The following is a 17,454-nucleotide window of genomic DNA, read 5'->3' as shown; positions in this document are numbered from 1 at the left end:
TGAAGGGCGACCAGGCCAGCAGAGGGGGGCAATGAGGGGCAACTAGACCAGCAGGGGGGACAGTTGGGGGCGACCAGGCCGCAGGCGTGGCTGAAAGGGGAAACCAAGCCGGCAGGGGGCCTAAACCGGCAGTCGGACATCCCCTGAAGGGTCCCGGATTGGAGAGGGTTCAGGCTGGGCTGAGGAGGACCCCCTGCCCCCATGCACCGGGCCTCTAGTCATCAATAATAGATATCAGTTTTGAGTCTTCGATAATTTCATAGCCCCAAAACATGCATGATTTTAACTTGCATGATGGCCAATTCATTATTTTGCCCAATTTTATGTTGCTTATCGATATGTAGTATTTAAATTGGTTTTGACAAGGTTAATCATTTGCACATTTGTCATAAAATAATTTTTTTGCCATATAGGTCTACGATATATTAAATTTTAAAAATACATAATAGAACTAGAGCTACAAGTTAAAAAAGAATTCAATACATACCTCTCTTCTATAATGATTGGCAGCATCCAAATTATCCAAAATAATGGTGTCTCCTAATAGCATACCAAATACTAAAAAATTCAATAAACAAAATTTTAACTTGACATATTCTTTGATTACATTAAAATATTAACACACATTGAACATTTTTTTAATAAAGAATGATAATTTTGCCGAAACCGGTTTGGCTCAGTGGATAGAGCGTCGGCCTGCGGACTGAGGGGTCCCAGGTTGGATTCCGGTCAAGGGCATGTGCCTGGGTTGCGGGCACATCCCCAGTGGGAGATGTGCAGGAGGCAGCTGGTTGATGTTTCTCTCTCATCGATGTTTCTGGCTCTCTGTCTCTCTCCCTTCCTCTCTGTAAAAAAATCAATAAAATGTATTAAAAAAAAAAAAGAATGATAATTTAGAATTTTATTCAACACTTTCCTATAATTGGAAAAAATTAGAGAATTAAATATTAATAAAATTGTTACTTTTAAACTAAATAAGAACATAAATTCCATAATCAATAATTTATATGTCTGGATCACATATGTAACATCTATATAAAATAAAGTTACCATAATTTCCTTTACCTGTTTCACAATGTTCTATGTTATCTGGAAATGTTAACAAATCTCGGGCAAAGACTGGATCTCCAATGGGTCTAAAATATAATTTTCCATTTCGATAATGAGGCAGAGGTCTGAATGAAAAGAAAAATTTAAAAAGTATTAAACAAAACTCATACAACTTTTAAATTAAAAAATATAAAATATGAAAAACATGAATATATTGCAAATTACTGTAATCACTAAATCAACTCTCCATCCATAAGTAAAGCTCCTAAATGATTATTATGTCCTTAGAAATGATATACCATATACAAATATCTACTTAGTTTTATGTGTACTATTACCCTCAATTAGTTTGTCAAGTCAATATAAACTAAGTATTTTTTAGTTTGACAACAAAAGAAAAGCAAGCTCCAAAGCTGGCCCTAAATGAGGATGCCAATGATACGACTGTGTCATGGGAGAGGGGCCCTAGAATAGAGGGAAGGGGCAGAGCTAAGACTGAGACACACGAGGGAGGTAGCTCAAAGCCCTGGCTGTCTGTTTTTCCCTCACAGCATACAGAATAAGCAATTGAAGCTCAGAAGTAACAATGAAATTCCAGAGATGGAAGTTGGTTGGGATGTCGGGCCTTTCATCTCCACATAGTATAGCTCCTTCCAAATCTTGAAGGTGGAAGTGCTGGAGGGTAAGGGTGGCTCTAGGAGCTAGTTAATTCAATCTCAATTAGAGGAACAATACCAGGAAGAGAGAAGATAACTAGCTGCTGGAGCAAACATTAGTTCTAAATACCAAATTCACGGCCCCTGTGAGGCTGAGACGGCCCCTGTGAGGCTGGGACGGCCCCTGAGAGGCTGCGATGACTCCTGTGAGATTGTGACGGCCCCTGTGAGGCTGAGACGGACCCTGTGAGGCTGAGATGGCCATTGCAAGGCTGCGCCGGCCCCTGGGAAGCTGAGAAAAATACCACTTGATCTCACTCATTTATGGATAATAAAGACCATTATAAACTGATGAACAAAAATAGATACAGAGGCAGAGCAGCATTGAACAGACTGTCAAACTACAGTGGGAAGCCTGGGGAGGGTGGGGGGGGTGTGGTAAGAGATCAACTGAAGGACTTGTATGCATGCATATAAGAATAACCAATGGACACAAGACACTGGGGGGTAGGGGCGGCCGGGGGAATGTCGGGGGGGGGGGGGGAAGGAGACATATGTAATACTCTTTGTAATACTTTAAGAAATAAAACAAAATTAAAAAAAAAAATAAGTACCAAATTCATACTTTCCTTAAATCATGGATTCTTAATATAGTCTTCAGGGATTATAAACATAAAAGAAGCCCTCCTGGAGGAAAAATTATTCTCACAAAAAATATTATTCTTATCAACACAGTATTTATGATTTGATGGGATTTCCAAAATTGTTTAAAATGGTAATGAACCCAACTGGTGTGGCTCGGTGGTTGAGTGTCAACCTATGAACCAGGAGGTCACAGTTCGATTTCCAGTCAGGGCACATGCCTGGTTTACAGGCTCGATCCCCAGTGTGGGGTGTGCAGGAGGCAGCCGATCGATGATCCTCTCTCATCATTGATGTTTCTATCTCTCTCTCCCTCTCCTTTCTTCTCTGAAATCAATAAAAATATATAAAATAAAATAAAACAAAATAAAATGGGTAATGACTAGTAGCAGAGTGAGAGATTTCTTTTTTTAATCCTCACCCGAGGATATGTTTTCACTGATTTTAGCCAGTGAGAGATTTTAGAAGCAGACAAATTTGAGTTCAAATTCCAGTTGTTTCCTTAACACATTAAGTGCCCAGTTACTCACCGGTGACTGACACTATACTTTTCGTCCGGAAGACAAAACAGGCTGGGCGCTAAACGTGTTAAGCTATTTTTAGATTACAAAATGAAATGTTAGTTCTATTATAACATAGAAGATTCTTAATGAGTTCCCATTCTCCTTAAAATCCCTATTCCTATGCAATTGTAGGCCTTGCAAAGCTTTATGACTTTGAGAAAATTGGTCAATATTCTGTAATTAATTTTTTTGTTTTGTTACCATTTCCTTCCAGTCTTTTAAAGTGAATTTTTTAAAAAATAGTCAAAATTAGAGTACACATAAAATACTTTAAATTTTATATTAAAAATAGCTAATTGATTTGAATGGTTGCTACCTAAAAACATACTTTGAAAAGCAAATGAAGAAATAATGTGTGCATGTTCTTGTGTGTATGTTTCATATATACAAGCTACATTTAATTAGTAAATTAAACATGGTCAGCATATATAATTCATCTTAATGAAGTATACACATTTGTGATGAAGATGAAGATAGAATAATGTCAGTGATTTGAGTCACTTCTCAGTTTGTTTTAGGCATCTTTTTGAGAAATCATTTTAAAATTCCATGCTTAGTTTAAAAATATATATTATTACAGGAAAAAATAATTACTTCCACTTTTTTCTAACCTTCTCCAATCTGGAAGATTCTTCTTATAAATAGAATCAAGTGGTAACACTTGCTGACGACCTTGGGTTTCATCATAGATACGACGTGCAGCATCAGTGGTCAAGGTTACAACACAATCCATATCACTTGCCAGATGCCAAGAAATAACCATTGCAGCTCTATCATCTTCAATTTGTGCCAAGTGTGCAATCTATAACCCATTAAAAAAACAAGTATCAAACTCTAAATATATAAAAATTTGATAGTAAATATTTAAAAAGTCCAAGTCTAAGGAGCAAAAACACTTCTCTGAAACACATGAATTCACAAAAAATTATCAAACTTTAAAAACTTACTGGCTTGAATATCAAACTATCTATTCTGTTTTTAATTTTGGAAAAACTGTTCTACAGATTAAACTCCAATAAATTTTACAAATGAGCAAATAAAAATTTTGGACTATTACCTGCTAATTAATGATTTATACTCTTCACATTTACTATTTCTATCATTGGGAATGTGTTTTAATTAAGTAAACATAAAATACATTTAAGTAATATACACCTACAATAAATGGACTTTAAGATTCAATTAAACATAAATATAGTTACATACCATACCCTTCTAAGTATATATTTTACTCCACTACTACAGTATTTTGTTCAGAAAACAAAACTAAACGTCACAAATAAGAACAATTTCTTCTGCTTAAAAGAACACTTGGGAGTTTAGGCTAAATACCTACCCTCCTATTTCTTTTCTTTTTTTAAAAAAATATACTTTATTGGAGACCACCAAGATGGCGGCATAGGTAAACACCGGAGACTGCTGCCGCAAACAACCACTTCAAAAATACAACTAAAAGACGGAACGGACATCACCCAGAACCACAGGAAGGCTGGCTGAGGAGAGACTCTTCAACTAGAAGGAAAGACAACAGCATTCCGAGGCTCAGAGGAGGCGCAGTGTGGAAAATTTAAAGGTACGGAGGTGCGCGCGCAAAGCGGGCTGGTGGCTGAGGGCGCGGTTGTCGTTTTCAATCAGGAGGGAGTCTGAGACTCTGAGCTCCAGATCCGGGCGAGTCTCTAGGGACCCAGACTCAAACGGGAGAAGCAGGAGTGTCTGGCTACGGTCCCTCCGAGGTTTGCAGCGGTTGCTGGGACAGAGAGGCAGAGGCCCTGGGGACGGACTGAGAGCAGCCATAACTGCTCCCTCCGCCCGCCCTGTTGATCCCCTGCGACCCGCCCCGCCCAAGCCCTGCGCAGAGCCATTTGCCGGATCGCCTCAGGCAAAGGCTAGATTAGCACCTCCCCAGAGGACAGACGTTTTCCCACAGCTGATTCCCACAGCCAGTCGGCCTGGTGGTCAAATCCCTCTAGTATTAACTACAACAATTAAGGCTTGGCTAGAACAAGACTGCGCACAAAGACCACAAGGGGGTGCACCAAGAAAGCATAAAAAATGCGGAGACAAAAAAACATGACAGAAATGGAGGACATAGAGCTAAAAAACGCAATTTTGAGGGCTTGCAATAAACTTGAGGAGAGCCTCACGAAAACTAATGAGACCCTCGATGCTATGATAAAGAAACTAGAAATTAAGCATACACGGACTGAAATAAAGAATATTATACCCAATAGCCGACCAGAGGAGCACAAGAATCAAGCCAAAGATTTGAAATGCGAAGAAGCAAAAAACACCCAACTGGAAAAGCAAAATGAAAAAAGAATCCGAAAGTATGAAGATAGTGTAAGGAGCCTCTGGGACAGCTTCAAGCGCACTAATATCAGAATTATAGGAGTGCCAGAAGATGAGAGACAGCAAGATCTTGAAAACCTATTTGAAGAAATAATGGCAGAAAACTTCCCCCACCTGGTGAAAGAAATGGACTTACAGGTCCAAGAAGCGCAGAGAACCCCAAACAAAAGGAATCCAAAGAGGACCACACCAAGATACATCATCATTAAAATGCCAAGAGCAAAAGACAAAGAGAGAATCTTAAAAGCAGCAAGAGAAAGAGACTCAATTACCTACAAGGGAATACCCATACGACTGTCAGCTGATTTCTCAACAGAAACTTTGCAGGCCAGAAGGGAATGGCAAGAAATATTCAAAGTGATGAATACCAAGAACCTACAACCAAGAATATTTTATCCAGCAAAGCTATCATTCAGAATTGAAGGTCAGATAAAGAGCTTCACAGATAAGGAAAAGCTAAAGGAGTTCATCACCACTAAACCAGTATTATACGAAATGCTGAAAGGTATCCTTTAAGAAGAGGAAGAAGAAAAAGGTAAAGATACAAATTGTGAACAACAAACATGCATCTATCAACAAGTGAATCTAAGAATCAAGTGAATAAATAATCTGATGTACAGAATGAACTGGTGATTATAATGAATCAGGGACATAGAAAGGGAATGGACTGACTATTCTTGGGGGGGGGAAAGGGGAGTGGGAGATGCGGGAAGAGACTGGACAAAAATCGTGCACCTATGGATGAGGACAGTGGGTGGGGAGTGAGGGCGGAGGGTGGGGCGGGAACTGGAAGGAGGGGAGTTATTGGGGGGGGGGGAAGAGGAACAAATGTAATCTGAACAATAAAGATTTAATAAAAAATATATATATATACTTTATTGATTTTTTACAGAGAGGAAGGGAGAGGGATAGAGAGTTAGAAACATTGATGAGAGAGAAACATCCATCAGCTGCCTCCTGCAACACCCACTACTGGGGATGTGTCTGTAACCAAGGTACATGCCCTTGACCGAAACCAAACCTGGGACCCTTCAGTCCACAGGCTGACACTCTATCCATTGAGCCAAACCAGTTAGGGCCCCACCCTCCTATTTACAAATACTTTAGTCATAAGCATTCTTGCTCAAAATACAACAGCGTTGAAATTTTGAGAGCAATTTAAAAATTTCATTCACTGCACTGGTACGGTCACATCTACCCTTTATTCATATCTGCCCTAGCAATGAGAAAGTAGTCTGTCACTCTTAGAAACATCATGATGTCCACCTTTGTACTCCAATTCTCTTGAAGTTAGTGGGAAAAAGGTAAGAAAACAGACATGCCGAGAAACTAGCACATGTAAGTGAAGATAAAAATATATCCTAGTAGACAAAGGAATGATTGGTAGTGGCAAATCAAATTAGGTGATCTAATTCTATTTTTGACTGCAAGTGCTAGGACAGATAGGTGTCCACTCTGATTATTCACAAGTTACTCTAATCCAGTGGTTCTCAACCTTCCTAATGCCGCAACCCTTTAATACAATTCCTCATGTTGTGGTGACCCCCAACCATAAAACTATTTTCGTTGTTACTTCATAACTGTAATTTTGCTACTGTTATGAATCATAATGTAAATATCTGATATGCAGCCCTGATCGGTTTGGCTCAGTGGATAGAGCGTCGGCCTGGGGACTGAAGGGTCGCGGGTTTGATTCCGGTCAAGGGCATGTGCCTTGGTTGCGGGCACATCCTCAGTGGGGGGTGTGCAGGAGGCAGCTGATCGGTGTTTCTCTCTCATCGATGTTTCTGACTCTCTTTCCCTCCCCCTTCCTCTCTATAAAAAAATCAATAAAATATATTAAAAAAAATATCTGATATGCAGGATGTATTTTCATTGTTACAAATTGAACATAATTAAAGCATAGTGATTAATCACAAAAACAATATGTAATTATATATGTGTTTTCCGATGTCTTAGGCGACCCCCTGTGAAAGGGTCATTTGACCCCCAAGGGGTCGTGACCCACAGGTTGAGCACCACTGCCCTAATCTTATAACTGCAATAATTAATTCTAAGTGAAGATATGATTGGGAGCTCTCAGTAGACTCCTTACCACTATACTTTCTCCATGAGTTTTCAGGCAATATAAAGTATATATCTCACCCAATAATAGACAAACATGTAAATTGACCATACCTTCACTACACTAACCAGTCAATCAGGAGAGTATGCAAATTAACCCAACAAAGATGGTGGTTAATTTGCATATGTAGGCTCCAAGCGGCGGAGCGAAGCCTGACGGCCCCGGGGCCGGTGGAGAGAAGCCTGACAGCTCCAGGGCTGGCTCCGGCCGGAGCCTGGCCAGAGCGAAGGCCTGGGTCCCGGGTGCCAGAGGCAAACCGGTGCCAGCAGCCAATCTCTTCGTGCAACAGGCCTCTAGTGTGTGTGTGTGTGTGTGTGTGTGTGTGTGTAATTATTTTTTTTTTTTAAATCTCTTTCTAAGATGTACACTTGCTATTTTTAAGTTGTATAACACAATGTTCTGTTCAAGCCTTAACTACTTTTTCAGTTTTAAGTGTACCCTACCTATTTTCATGGATGCTACTAATTCTTTCTTAGGGGTAAGACATAAATGGCACTTAAAAAAAAAGGAGCTCTGCGGTGTGGCTCAGTGGTTGAGTACTGTAGACCCACAAACCAAGAAGTCATCGGTTCGATTCCCAGTTGGGGCACATGCCCGGTTTGTAGGCTCAATTCCCAGCAGGGGCATGCAGGAAGCAGCTGATAGTTGTTTTTCTCTTATCAATGTTTCCATCTCTCTATCCCTCTCCCTTCCCCTCTCTCTAAAATCAATAAAAACATATTTTAAACAACAAGAATATAGATGGAATCTCAAGATTTTTGCAATTAAGAGGGCAACACTAAAATATCCAAGTTAATGGAGGTATTTCACCATGTTAAAAATAATATACATTGTAAATCTCCTGTCTCCTACTATATTCCATACTTATTTATTCTAGTTCTAGGATAAATGCCAGAAAAAAAAGTTGTTTTTTTTAAAGGAAACAAGGAAGAAGATTAGGCATTATTTGAAAAAAATTTTCTCTTGCTGGTTAGGAAAGGGCTTTTGAGATGACAAAAGAAACTATATAAAACAAAATTTCAAAGGCTTCCCTCTGATTTTTAAGAGATGTGATGAAAAACATCTGATTGGAAGACTTAAAAATATATTTATTCTGCTACATTATATTTTATACTTTGATAAAAATCTTACATATTGAGCAAGAATTCTGTATTAAATGAACCACTGAATGTGGAATGTCAGTACCTGAAAACAGGCTAATTATTACAGGTATCAATATGCTTAGAATCACAGGACTGCTTCTTTTTATAAAGACTGATTCTTCCTATAAATTCTATAAATTCGATATAAGGAATCACAATTTAAGAAATTATAAATTATAAATTGTTTCAGTTTATAAATTTACATTATTTTAAAAAAATATATTTTTATTGATTTCAGAGAGGAAGGAGAGGAAGAGAAACATCAATGATGAGAGGGAATCATTGATTGGTTGCCTCCTGCACCCCCCTCATTGGGGATTGAGCCTGCAACCTTGGCATGTGTCCTTGACTGAAAATGAAACTGGGACCCTTCAGTCTGCAGGCTGACACTCTATCCACAGAGCCAAAATGGCTAGGGCACAAATTTACATTCTTAACTTTTCAATTATATTTGGGATTTGGAATATAAGGTAACTTGGTTTCAGTAGTAAACACTACCCCTCCCTTTGAGATTAACCACTACCCCTATTTTCAGAATGCAGTTTGTGATGTTAAGGAGCCATTTATAAAGAAACTGCCATGGACTCTGGAGTCAGAAAGACTTAGGTTTATGTCTAAGTTCTGCTTCTTAATAACTATATATTGACAAGTTATTTACATTCTCTGAACTTCAATTTCCTCATGTAAAAGTAGAAATATTATAAACAATCACAGAATGGTTGTAAAAGAATGATGAATTAAGAACAGCAATAGCCCTGCCCAGTGTGGTGCAGTGGTTAGAGTGTCACGGGGTCGATTCCCGGTCAAGGGCAAGTATTAGGTTGCAGGTTTGATCCCCAGGCCCGATCCGGGCGCATTTGGGAGGCAACCAATAGATCTCTCTCTCTCAAATTGTTTCCAGATCTCTCTCCCTCTCCCTTCTACTCTTTCTAAAAAATCAATGGGGGAAAAAAAAATCCTCTGGTGAGGATTAAAAAATACACACCAAATAGTAATAAATAGCACTGACTTTGGAGTTAGACTGGTTGTGCTTGAGTCCAGGCTCTGATGCTTGCTATGTAACCTTAAACAAGTTTTTAAATCTCTGTGTGTCTCAGTTTCAGTTTCTTCAAGTTTAAAGCAGAGGTAAAAGCAGAAAGCTAAGCTGCATTTTAAATGGAAAAGTTTAACAAGTAAGACACACATACATATACCATAAACCTTAACACCATTAAAAACTGAAGATGTTAGGGACACTTCTATAAGAAACACTTTCTATAAAAAAGTATTCAGGATTAAATAATGGTAGGATAAAAATGAAAATAAAATTCTGACAAAAGGAGAACCAAAAAGGGAATAGAAGAAAAGGAAGACTGGCACTCTTTTGGCAGCAAACATATATAAAGGTTTTGTTGTTGTTATTACTGTTTTTTCTTAAGTTCTAGGAGAATCCAAGAATTCACTCTCTAACAATATTAGACTCAGATAAATTAGATAAATTCTGATCTTTCTCTTCTGTTGTCTCACTAAAGTCTGAGTCACATAAAAAAGGTCTTGGATATCTATAAAGCCATATGACATGAAAGAATTTCTAAGTAGGTAATAAGCCTTGAATTAAGACTTGTTAACAATTTCTGCCACAGCAGAAAGAATTATGGAAATAAGTATGCAATTCAAGTTTTAAATCCTTCCAAATCCCTATTATAATGAGAACAAGTAATTTACTGGAAAAAGATTAAAAGTACGAAGAAACACTCTCTTATTATCATGTCATTTTAAAACACATTTTGAACAAAACAAGATAATAAAATGTGCTGCCTCTTAAAAGGCTTAAACACAGACCTTTCCCAAAATATTTCCACTGCTTTTAGTATAGTTTGGAAGAGTACATGATCTTCTTGGTTTTTTCTTTAGTTCTTCTTGTTCTAATATCTTTCTTTTTAAAAGTGCTTCAATGTGTGGCACCTGTAATTTATAAAGGAAAATTTACTACAAGGCCAATTACTCTTGTACCAGGCAGTCTATAATGAGAACAAAGAAAAATCAATAATTTGGACAACTCAATAACATAAAGTTACTAGTAAACAGGCATTACTTTAAACCAGGGGTGGGGAACCTTTTTCTGCCAAGGGCCATTTATATATTTATAATATCATTCGAGGGCCATACAAAATTATCAGCTTAAAAATTAGCCTGCTATATTTAGTCAAACATTTAATTAACTCACCCTCACTGTCTTGGCAGGGTCAGACCAAGTGGTTTGTGGGCCATATAAGGGCCAGATGTCCACCCCCCCCAACCCCTGCTTTAAAAGAATATGGTTATAGTAATGTAAAACTTCCATTCACCTCACTGATTTCTTATCTTAATCAAGAAATACACAACCTATAGTAGAACTTCTCTTTGAAAGTGAGTTATATAGTACATAAAAGAACATAATTTTAAAATACTCTATTGTCTTGTTTATTTAATTTTCTTTGCCACTACATATATTGGTTATAACTTACGCAGTCTCTTCAATGCAGTTCTCAAGTTGGTGTATTATTAATTTTACTTATTGGTGTTATTACATTAGAGATACAAACTGCAGCCTGGCTGATGTGGCTCAACGGTTGAGCATCAACCTATGAACTAGGAGGTTATAATTCCCAGTCGGGGCACATGCCCAGGTTAGATCCCCAGTAGGGGGCGTCCAGGATGCAGCCGATAAAAGATTCTCTCTCATCATTGATGTTTCTATCTCTCTCTCCCTTCCTCTCTGAAATCAATAAAATTTAAAAAAAGCAAAAAAACCCAAAATTTTTTTGAAATTTATTTGAAAAGAGAACTCTATCATTTTGCTAGCCCCTTTTTATTGTCTAGTAAGTGACTAGACTACAATCCACATGTGTCTTAGTTCCCAAAAATAATAGTGTCCATAAAATTCCTAATATGAATGGCAAAAAAAAAAAAAAGTAAACCAGAATTTAATAAAAAAAAAATTTCACATATACTTGGAAACTGTACCTGTTGTGTTGTAGGAATGTCAATATTATTTGTTTTTAGTTCATTTCGCAACTGGGCCTCTTTTGATTTTGCTACTTCAACTTGGCCTAAAATTCAAAAGAAACAAATTAAAAAACCCCTGCATCAATGTGTAATAAAATAAAAATATTTAAAAAAATATTTTCAGTCTCTTTTATTGTCTTCCTTATAATGAATGACCTAAAATAAAATCTATAATTAAGATCCTGCTCTAATATACAAAAAAATTAATTGGTTAAGATATTATATTATACTAAAAACTCCAAATAATCTTGGATAATTTATTTAATCCTAATCCATGCTTATCTATAAATATATAATACCCTAATATGCAAATAGACCGAATGGCGGAACCGAACAACCGGTCACTATGACATGCGCTGACCACCAGGGGGTGTCGGCAGCGGGCAGCAGAGCACAGAACATAGCGGGCATGGGCCATGGCGGGATGGTGGAGCAGGTGAGCAGGCGCGCCAGACCAAGCCAGTCGCTGTCATCGGGGTGAGCCTCTGGTGGTTACTGAAAATTCTTTGCTCCCTCGCACTGGGGTCCCGCCTGGCGCTTGCACCCGCTGCCAGCGCCAGAGCCGCCACTCACACTTGCTGCCAGTGCCCAGCCCCGGCCCCGATCACTAGGCATCGTCAGTGGGTGCCAGCAGTGGCTGCCAGTCCCAATCACCCCTCAGGACTTCTCCACCTCCTCCTGCTCCTGAGGGGCAATCAGGGCCAGCAGCTGTCTCTCACACCTGTTGCCGGCGACAGCCCCACTTGCACCCACTGTGGCACCAGAGCCGCCGCTTGCATCCACTGCCAGCGCTGGCCCTGCTTGCACCTGCAGCCGGCACCTGGTGCAGGTCCCGAATGCTCGGCACCGTCAGCAGGTGCGAGCAGTGGCTGCCGGTCCCGATCACCTGATGGCTTCTCCACCTCCCCCTGCTCCTGAGGGGTGATCAGAGCAGCTCCTGCTGCTGGTGCTGGCCCCAATCTCTCCGCGCTGTCAGCGGGTGCAAGCAGGCCCGGTACCATCAGTGCATGGGAGCGGCGGTGGAGGGACTGCCGGCAGACGGTATCAGGGGGTGAGGCCATGGCGGGTGGGGCCAGGCAGGGGAGCGGAGGATGGGCTGAGACCTGCCCCTGTGCCCACTGCAGCCTCGCAGCCCACAGTTCCTTTCAAGGTGCATGAATTCATACACTGGGCCCTTAGTCTATATATATAAAAGCCTAAGTGACTGGACAACTGGCTAGTAGCTATGACGTGCACTGACCACCAGGGGGCAGACGCTCAATGCAGGAGCTGCCCCCTGGTGGTCAGTGCACTCCCACAGCGGGAGCGCCACCAGATGATGGACTCGGCTGGAGAGCCTCTTCCGCAGACACTTTCCTTGCTCGCCTGAACAGTGGAGGTGGCAGGCACAGTGAGGCCGGGATGAGCGGAAGTGGCTTGGTGCCCTGCCCAGGCTCCTCCCCAGCTGCCTGCCACTTCACGCACTACTTCGTGCTGTGAGGGACCGATGCAGACAGCGGGCTGGAGCCCGAGAGCTGGCGGGTAAGGCTGGGCTACGGCAGCGCGTAGGTCCACTGATCCCTGCAGGTCAGGCTGAGCGACTCTACTGGTGCACAAATATGTGCACTGGGCCTCTAGTATATAATATACACATACATAATTGCGTAAGGTTGTTGCAAGAAACAAATAAGCCTTTACTTAGTTCCTATTATCTTCTTAATACACTTAACTTTAGATAGATAATACAAAAGTGAGTATACATTGATGGAGGCAGTACATATTTGTTGGTAAATGGGTCAAAATTTTAACTATATAATTAACATAGAGCCAAAAACCACAGTAAAAAAATATGACAAATGGAAAGAGATGACAGAGCACAACTCATCAAATGCCTTAAAAGTATACAAACATTAAAATTTGCAGCAAACATTCCATGCATTGGTTAAAAAATAAGTTGTACATTTCTATATCAATGTATGCTGCCCTATACACCTCCATAGTGTGAAATACTTAAGATATTTTTTTTTAAACTTAATGTATTTTAAGTAAAACACACAATTCCATTACTCAAAATAAAGATCACATTACATATCCCACAGTGATACTGTCATCTAATATCATTGCCAGAAGCTGGAGCTGGATATAAACATTATTATTATGTCAAGGTCTTAAATTTCCACAGATTTATAATTCTTAAAAATCTTGAATTTTTGTAGGTAAATAGGATATAAATTCACTTGAAGAAATATTTCATCTTAAGTAGCTCAAATGAGGAATAGTGTAAACCATTATTACTACCTTTCTGCAGTGTTCTGCAGTTTACTTGTAGTTGAGGAAAGTAGACAGTGCTTAGCTCATGGTCTCAACCTTCTGCTTCATCACTCCCTAAAGCATATTTTTTATTACCTTTGAATACAAAATGACTTACACTTCATTTCATCAATAAGCTGTCTGCTGGTTTCAAATACAGTTCTATACATTTCAATAGATTGAGATAATTCATCCTTTTGTTTTGCAAATGCTAGCATTTGTTGCTGCTTCTTAACATCTAAAAAGAAATATTCAGATAATTTAATTCAATTAAAAATTGTGACTTTTAAATATTTCATAACATGACTAGATAATTAATAAGCACAATATTAATGGAAAGCAAATCAAGATGATAAAGTAACACAAACATTAGAGTTTAATCCTCTATTTTCCTAGAACTTACCATTAGAAAACATAAATGGTAGACTATATGATTCTAATGTTCTTGATAAATCTGGTAGCTGAAGCTCAAATTTAATAAAATATTCAGTACTATCCTTTCCAGGACTATTTTCTGCCAGCACTAGACTCTGAGTAAATAAAAAAACAGTAACAACAAAAAAAAAAGTTAAAAAGATATTTGTCAACGTATAAACATTTTACCTTTTATTGTGCTGTTTCCCAGTAAGTGGTAAATTTTAACATTGACCCATCCTTAAGATTCATTAAACATTTTACATTTTGATATTGGTTTAAAAGCAAAATGATTTTATCAGTAAATGATTATGCAAAAACATATACAATGGAAAATTATAAGAAAAAGTATCTTTTCTTTTAGACCTTAGAAATATCTTCCTGATTCAAACCTTTTAAGTTGAAGCAGTGTAAAACAGTTGATGGTATGAAAGTTATAAAAACAACCACACACAAAAAAAATGCCCAAAGCCCAATGCTGAGTTTACGTTACAGCTGTTACCATGAGACCCACCAGTCCCAGGTGACCGAACAAGAGGTCCTGAAAAAAGCTCTGAAGATTTATTTTTTATAAAAATTGTATTTTCTTCATTAATTCACACACACACAAAAACCTTTGGTATACTTTAGTTTAAGACAGCATACAACTAGTAAATAATGCAAATATAAATATTTATATAATAAAGGATTTTTCCATAGTCTTACAGGAAACAGATGCTAGCTGTTTTGTGTTTTAGACTACAATAATACGAATCATGGAGAAGAAGAATTTTCAAAAATGCAAATCAATAGAACACTATAGAACAATCCACAAAATAAAATTACAAATTACAGCGAAAAATTCTTAGAATATAGAATACAAAACCATTTAACTGATCCCTAATCCCACTTAGTTTCTGAAAGATGTTTTCAGTGTATTTGTATAAACACAAATAAAAATAAAACGCTACTTGCATTTAAAAATAGCATATACTTTATACTTCAGCAATTTGCTTTCAGAATTTGATTTGTTGATCAATTCCAGTGAATGACTAGATACTAATTTTAAAATTTATGCATAGGACAGATATACTACACTGTAATATTCTTTCACTGAATGATGAACATCTAGTTTATTTTTTAAAATTAGCTATTATGTAGAACACAGCAAAGAAAATATTTTTTACTACTACTTTTTGTGTTCTTTAGAATAGGTAACAAGAAATATGACTCATTAAAACAGGTTAATAGGTAGTATCAAATTTCCTTTAAAAAAGGCAATATCAATTTATCCTCTTGCCATTAGTGTTTAAACATATCTAGCTCCCCTGATGCTGGCCAACACACTATCAATCAAGTTTTTTTTTTCTTTCTAAAAAGATGGATTAAAAGCAATTAGACATTATTGCTTTAATCAGCATTTGGCATTGAGGTCATGTTTACTGGTCATTTATACTTTCTATTCCATTAACTCATATTCTTGGGTCACTTGTTTGTCCACTAGATTGTCTTTTTTCTTTGATTTGCAGGAATTGTTTTTAAGGAGGTTTAAAAAATATGTTTAATCTATTAATCTTGCCTTATATGTAGAAATACTGTTATACATATATATGGTAATACACACATAGCCATACATATGTAGCAATATTTCTACCCAACTTTTCTTTACAACTTTATTAAACAACCATATAATGAATCTCTATATGGCATCATTCAGTATCAATAATTATCAACATATCACCATTGTTCTTTTATTTCTAAGGTATGTTTATGGTATATAAAGTTTTAACTTTCGATATAGTTAAAAAAAACAAAACCTGCCGAAACCGGTTTGGCTCAGTGGATAGAGCGTTGGCCTGTGGACTGAAAGGTCCCAGGTTCGATTCCGGTCAAGGGCATGTACCTGGGTTGCGGGCACATCCCCAGTAGGAGATGTGCAGGAGGCAGCTGATCGATGTTTCTCTCTCATCGATGTTTCTAACTCTCTATCTCTCTCCTTTCCTCTCTGTAAAAAATCAATAAAATATATTTAAAAAAAAAAAAAACAAAACAAAACCTCTCCTTCATGTCTTGTTTAAGGACAATTTCCTAATTCAAAGTTTTAGTTTAATCTCTGATGTACAGCTTTTCAAAAAAAGAGCATATACAGAATAACAGAAATGAAGAGAACTGAAGAGTCCCAAACTGAATCCACGTACAAACGGAAATTTAGAATATGATAGACAAATGCATAGCAGAATGTAACTTAGACACCTCTTTCAGAAATTTCCAGATCAAGTAGGCAAATAATATAGAAACTTTGAATAACACAGGTTAACAACCTTAAAAAATTATATATTCAGATTATAACTTTAAAGAAAGCAATACAGGTTCTTTACAAACAAATGTGTAACATTAACAAATACTGGTTGTACACTGGGTCAGTGTTTCCTACGTGTCCCTAGTGATAACAATCACTTGCTTATTACAAATCAAATTACAGAGCCCTGCCCCAGACCTACTAAATCAATAAATGGGCCAGAAGCCAAGCAGGAATTGAGTTTTCTGCTTATTTAGTGTGATATTAAGAACCTTTAGTGGAAATTCCTATGTGTGACATGAAGCTTAGATTCTGTATATAATTGTAGGGGAATAGCTTATGTCATCATCCCAACCTCACAAATGTGTACAGTGGGGTTAGTGATTTGAAAAGCCTACAGGGGGGCCAAGGAAACAGAACATATGTAAATAGGAAATAAGTAAAGTGGACTAGCTGTATTCTTCTAAAACAAACCTACTTTGAAGTTCAACGTATCTCGCCCCTTTTTTTTTCAACATGTGGCTTTCATTACCTCATTTTTGTGAGGGTACAAGAAAATTTCACTTTACTCTCCACTGTAATAAAAATAAAAGAACAAGTGTAAATATAAGTATCAGCTGACACTTGCTCTCAATGTCAAGAAGTGAAAAGAAGTGGCATAAATAGAACTGAATGGAAAGTCCTGCTGCCCTAAGAGAATCTTGGCTCAGTATTGCTGTGTTTGTAGAATTCTCCAAATAAATCAGAAATGCTTATCTTTATGTAAAAATTCCAGATCTTTAAATGTTGGAAACTAGTTAAAATAGAAATGCTATAAAGGTCCTTCATTGACAAATCAACTGACATGTCTACTGTAGGCGAGATGCAAGCTAGCAGACTCCCTGATGTTATTAAAACAGGGTGATATGTTGTACACCTG

The 17,454-nt window shown here is 37.9% G+C and overlaps 1 protein-coding gene across 8 annotated transcripts in view; it reads right to left on the bottom strand.

Annotated features, from left to right (window-relative positions):
- The window catches only part of SMCHD1 (structural maintenance of chromosomes flexible hinge domain containing 1), a 151,644-nt gene that overhangs the window by 21,730 nt on the left and 112,460 nt on the right, over positions 1 to 17,454 (bottom strand). For 6 of the 8 annotated variants that reach the window (XM_023754212.1, XM_006089255.2, XM_023754214.1 and 3 more), the window contains 7 exons: positions 14,247 to 14,373; positions 13,962 to 14,081; positions 11,513 to 11,598; positions 10,349 to 10,471; positions 3,523 to 3,713; positions 1,066 to 1,175; positions 488 to 558 (listed from right to left, as the gene is read on the bottom strand). In XM_023754212.1, the coding sequence (XP_023609980.1) occupies positions 488 to 558; positions 1,066 to 1,175; positions 3,523 to 3,713; positions 10,349 to 10,471; positions 11,513 to 11,598; positions 13,962 to 14,081; positions 14,247 to 14,373 (828 nt within the window). The remainder of the gene's footprint in view (positions 1 to 487; positions 559 to 1,065; positions 1,176 to 3,522; positions 3,714 to 10,348; positions 10,472 to 11,512; positions 11,599 to 13,961; positions 14,082 to 14,246; positions 14,374 to 17,454) is intronic. The other 2 variants (XM_023754213.1, XM_023754217.1) reach the window with 2 other exon arrangements.

The sequence above is a fragment of the Myotis lucifugus genome, unplaced genomic scaffold (genome assembly GCF_000147115.1).
Source record: "Myotis lucifugus unplaced genomic scaffold, Myoluc2.0 scaffold_58, whole genome shotgun sequence".
Taxonomy (NCBI): domain Eukaryota; kingdom Metazoa; phylum Chordata; class Mammalia; order Chiroptera; family Vespertilionidae; genus Myotis; species Myotis lucifugus.
This window is presented reverse-complemented; position numbering and strand designations above follow the sequence as displayed.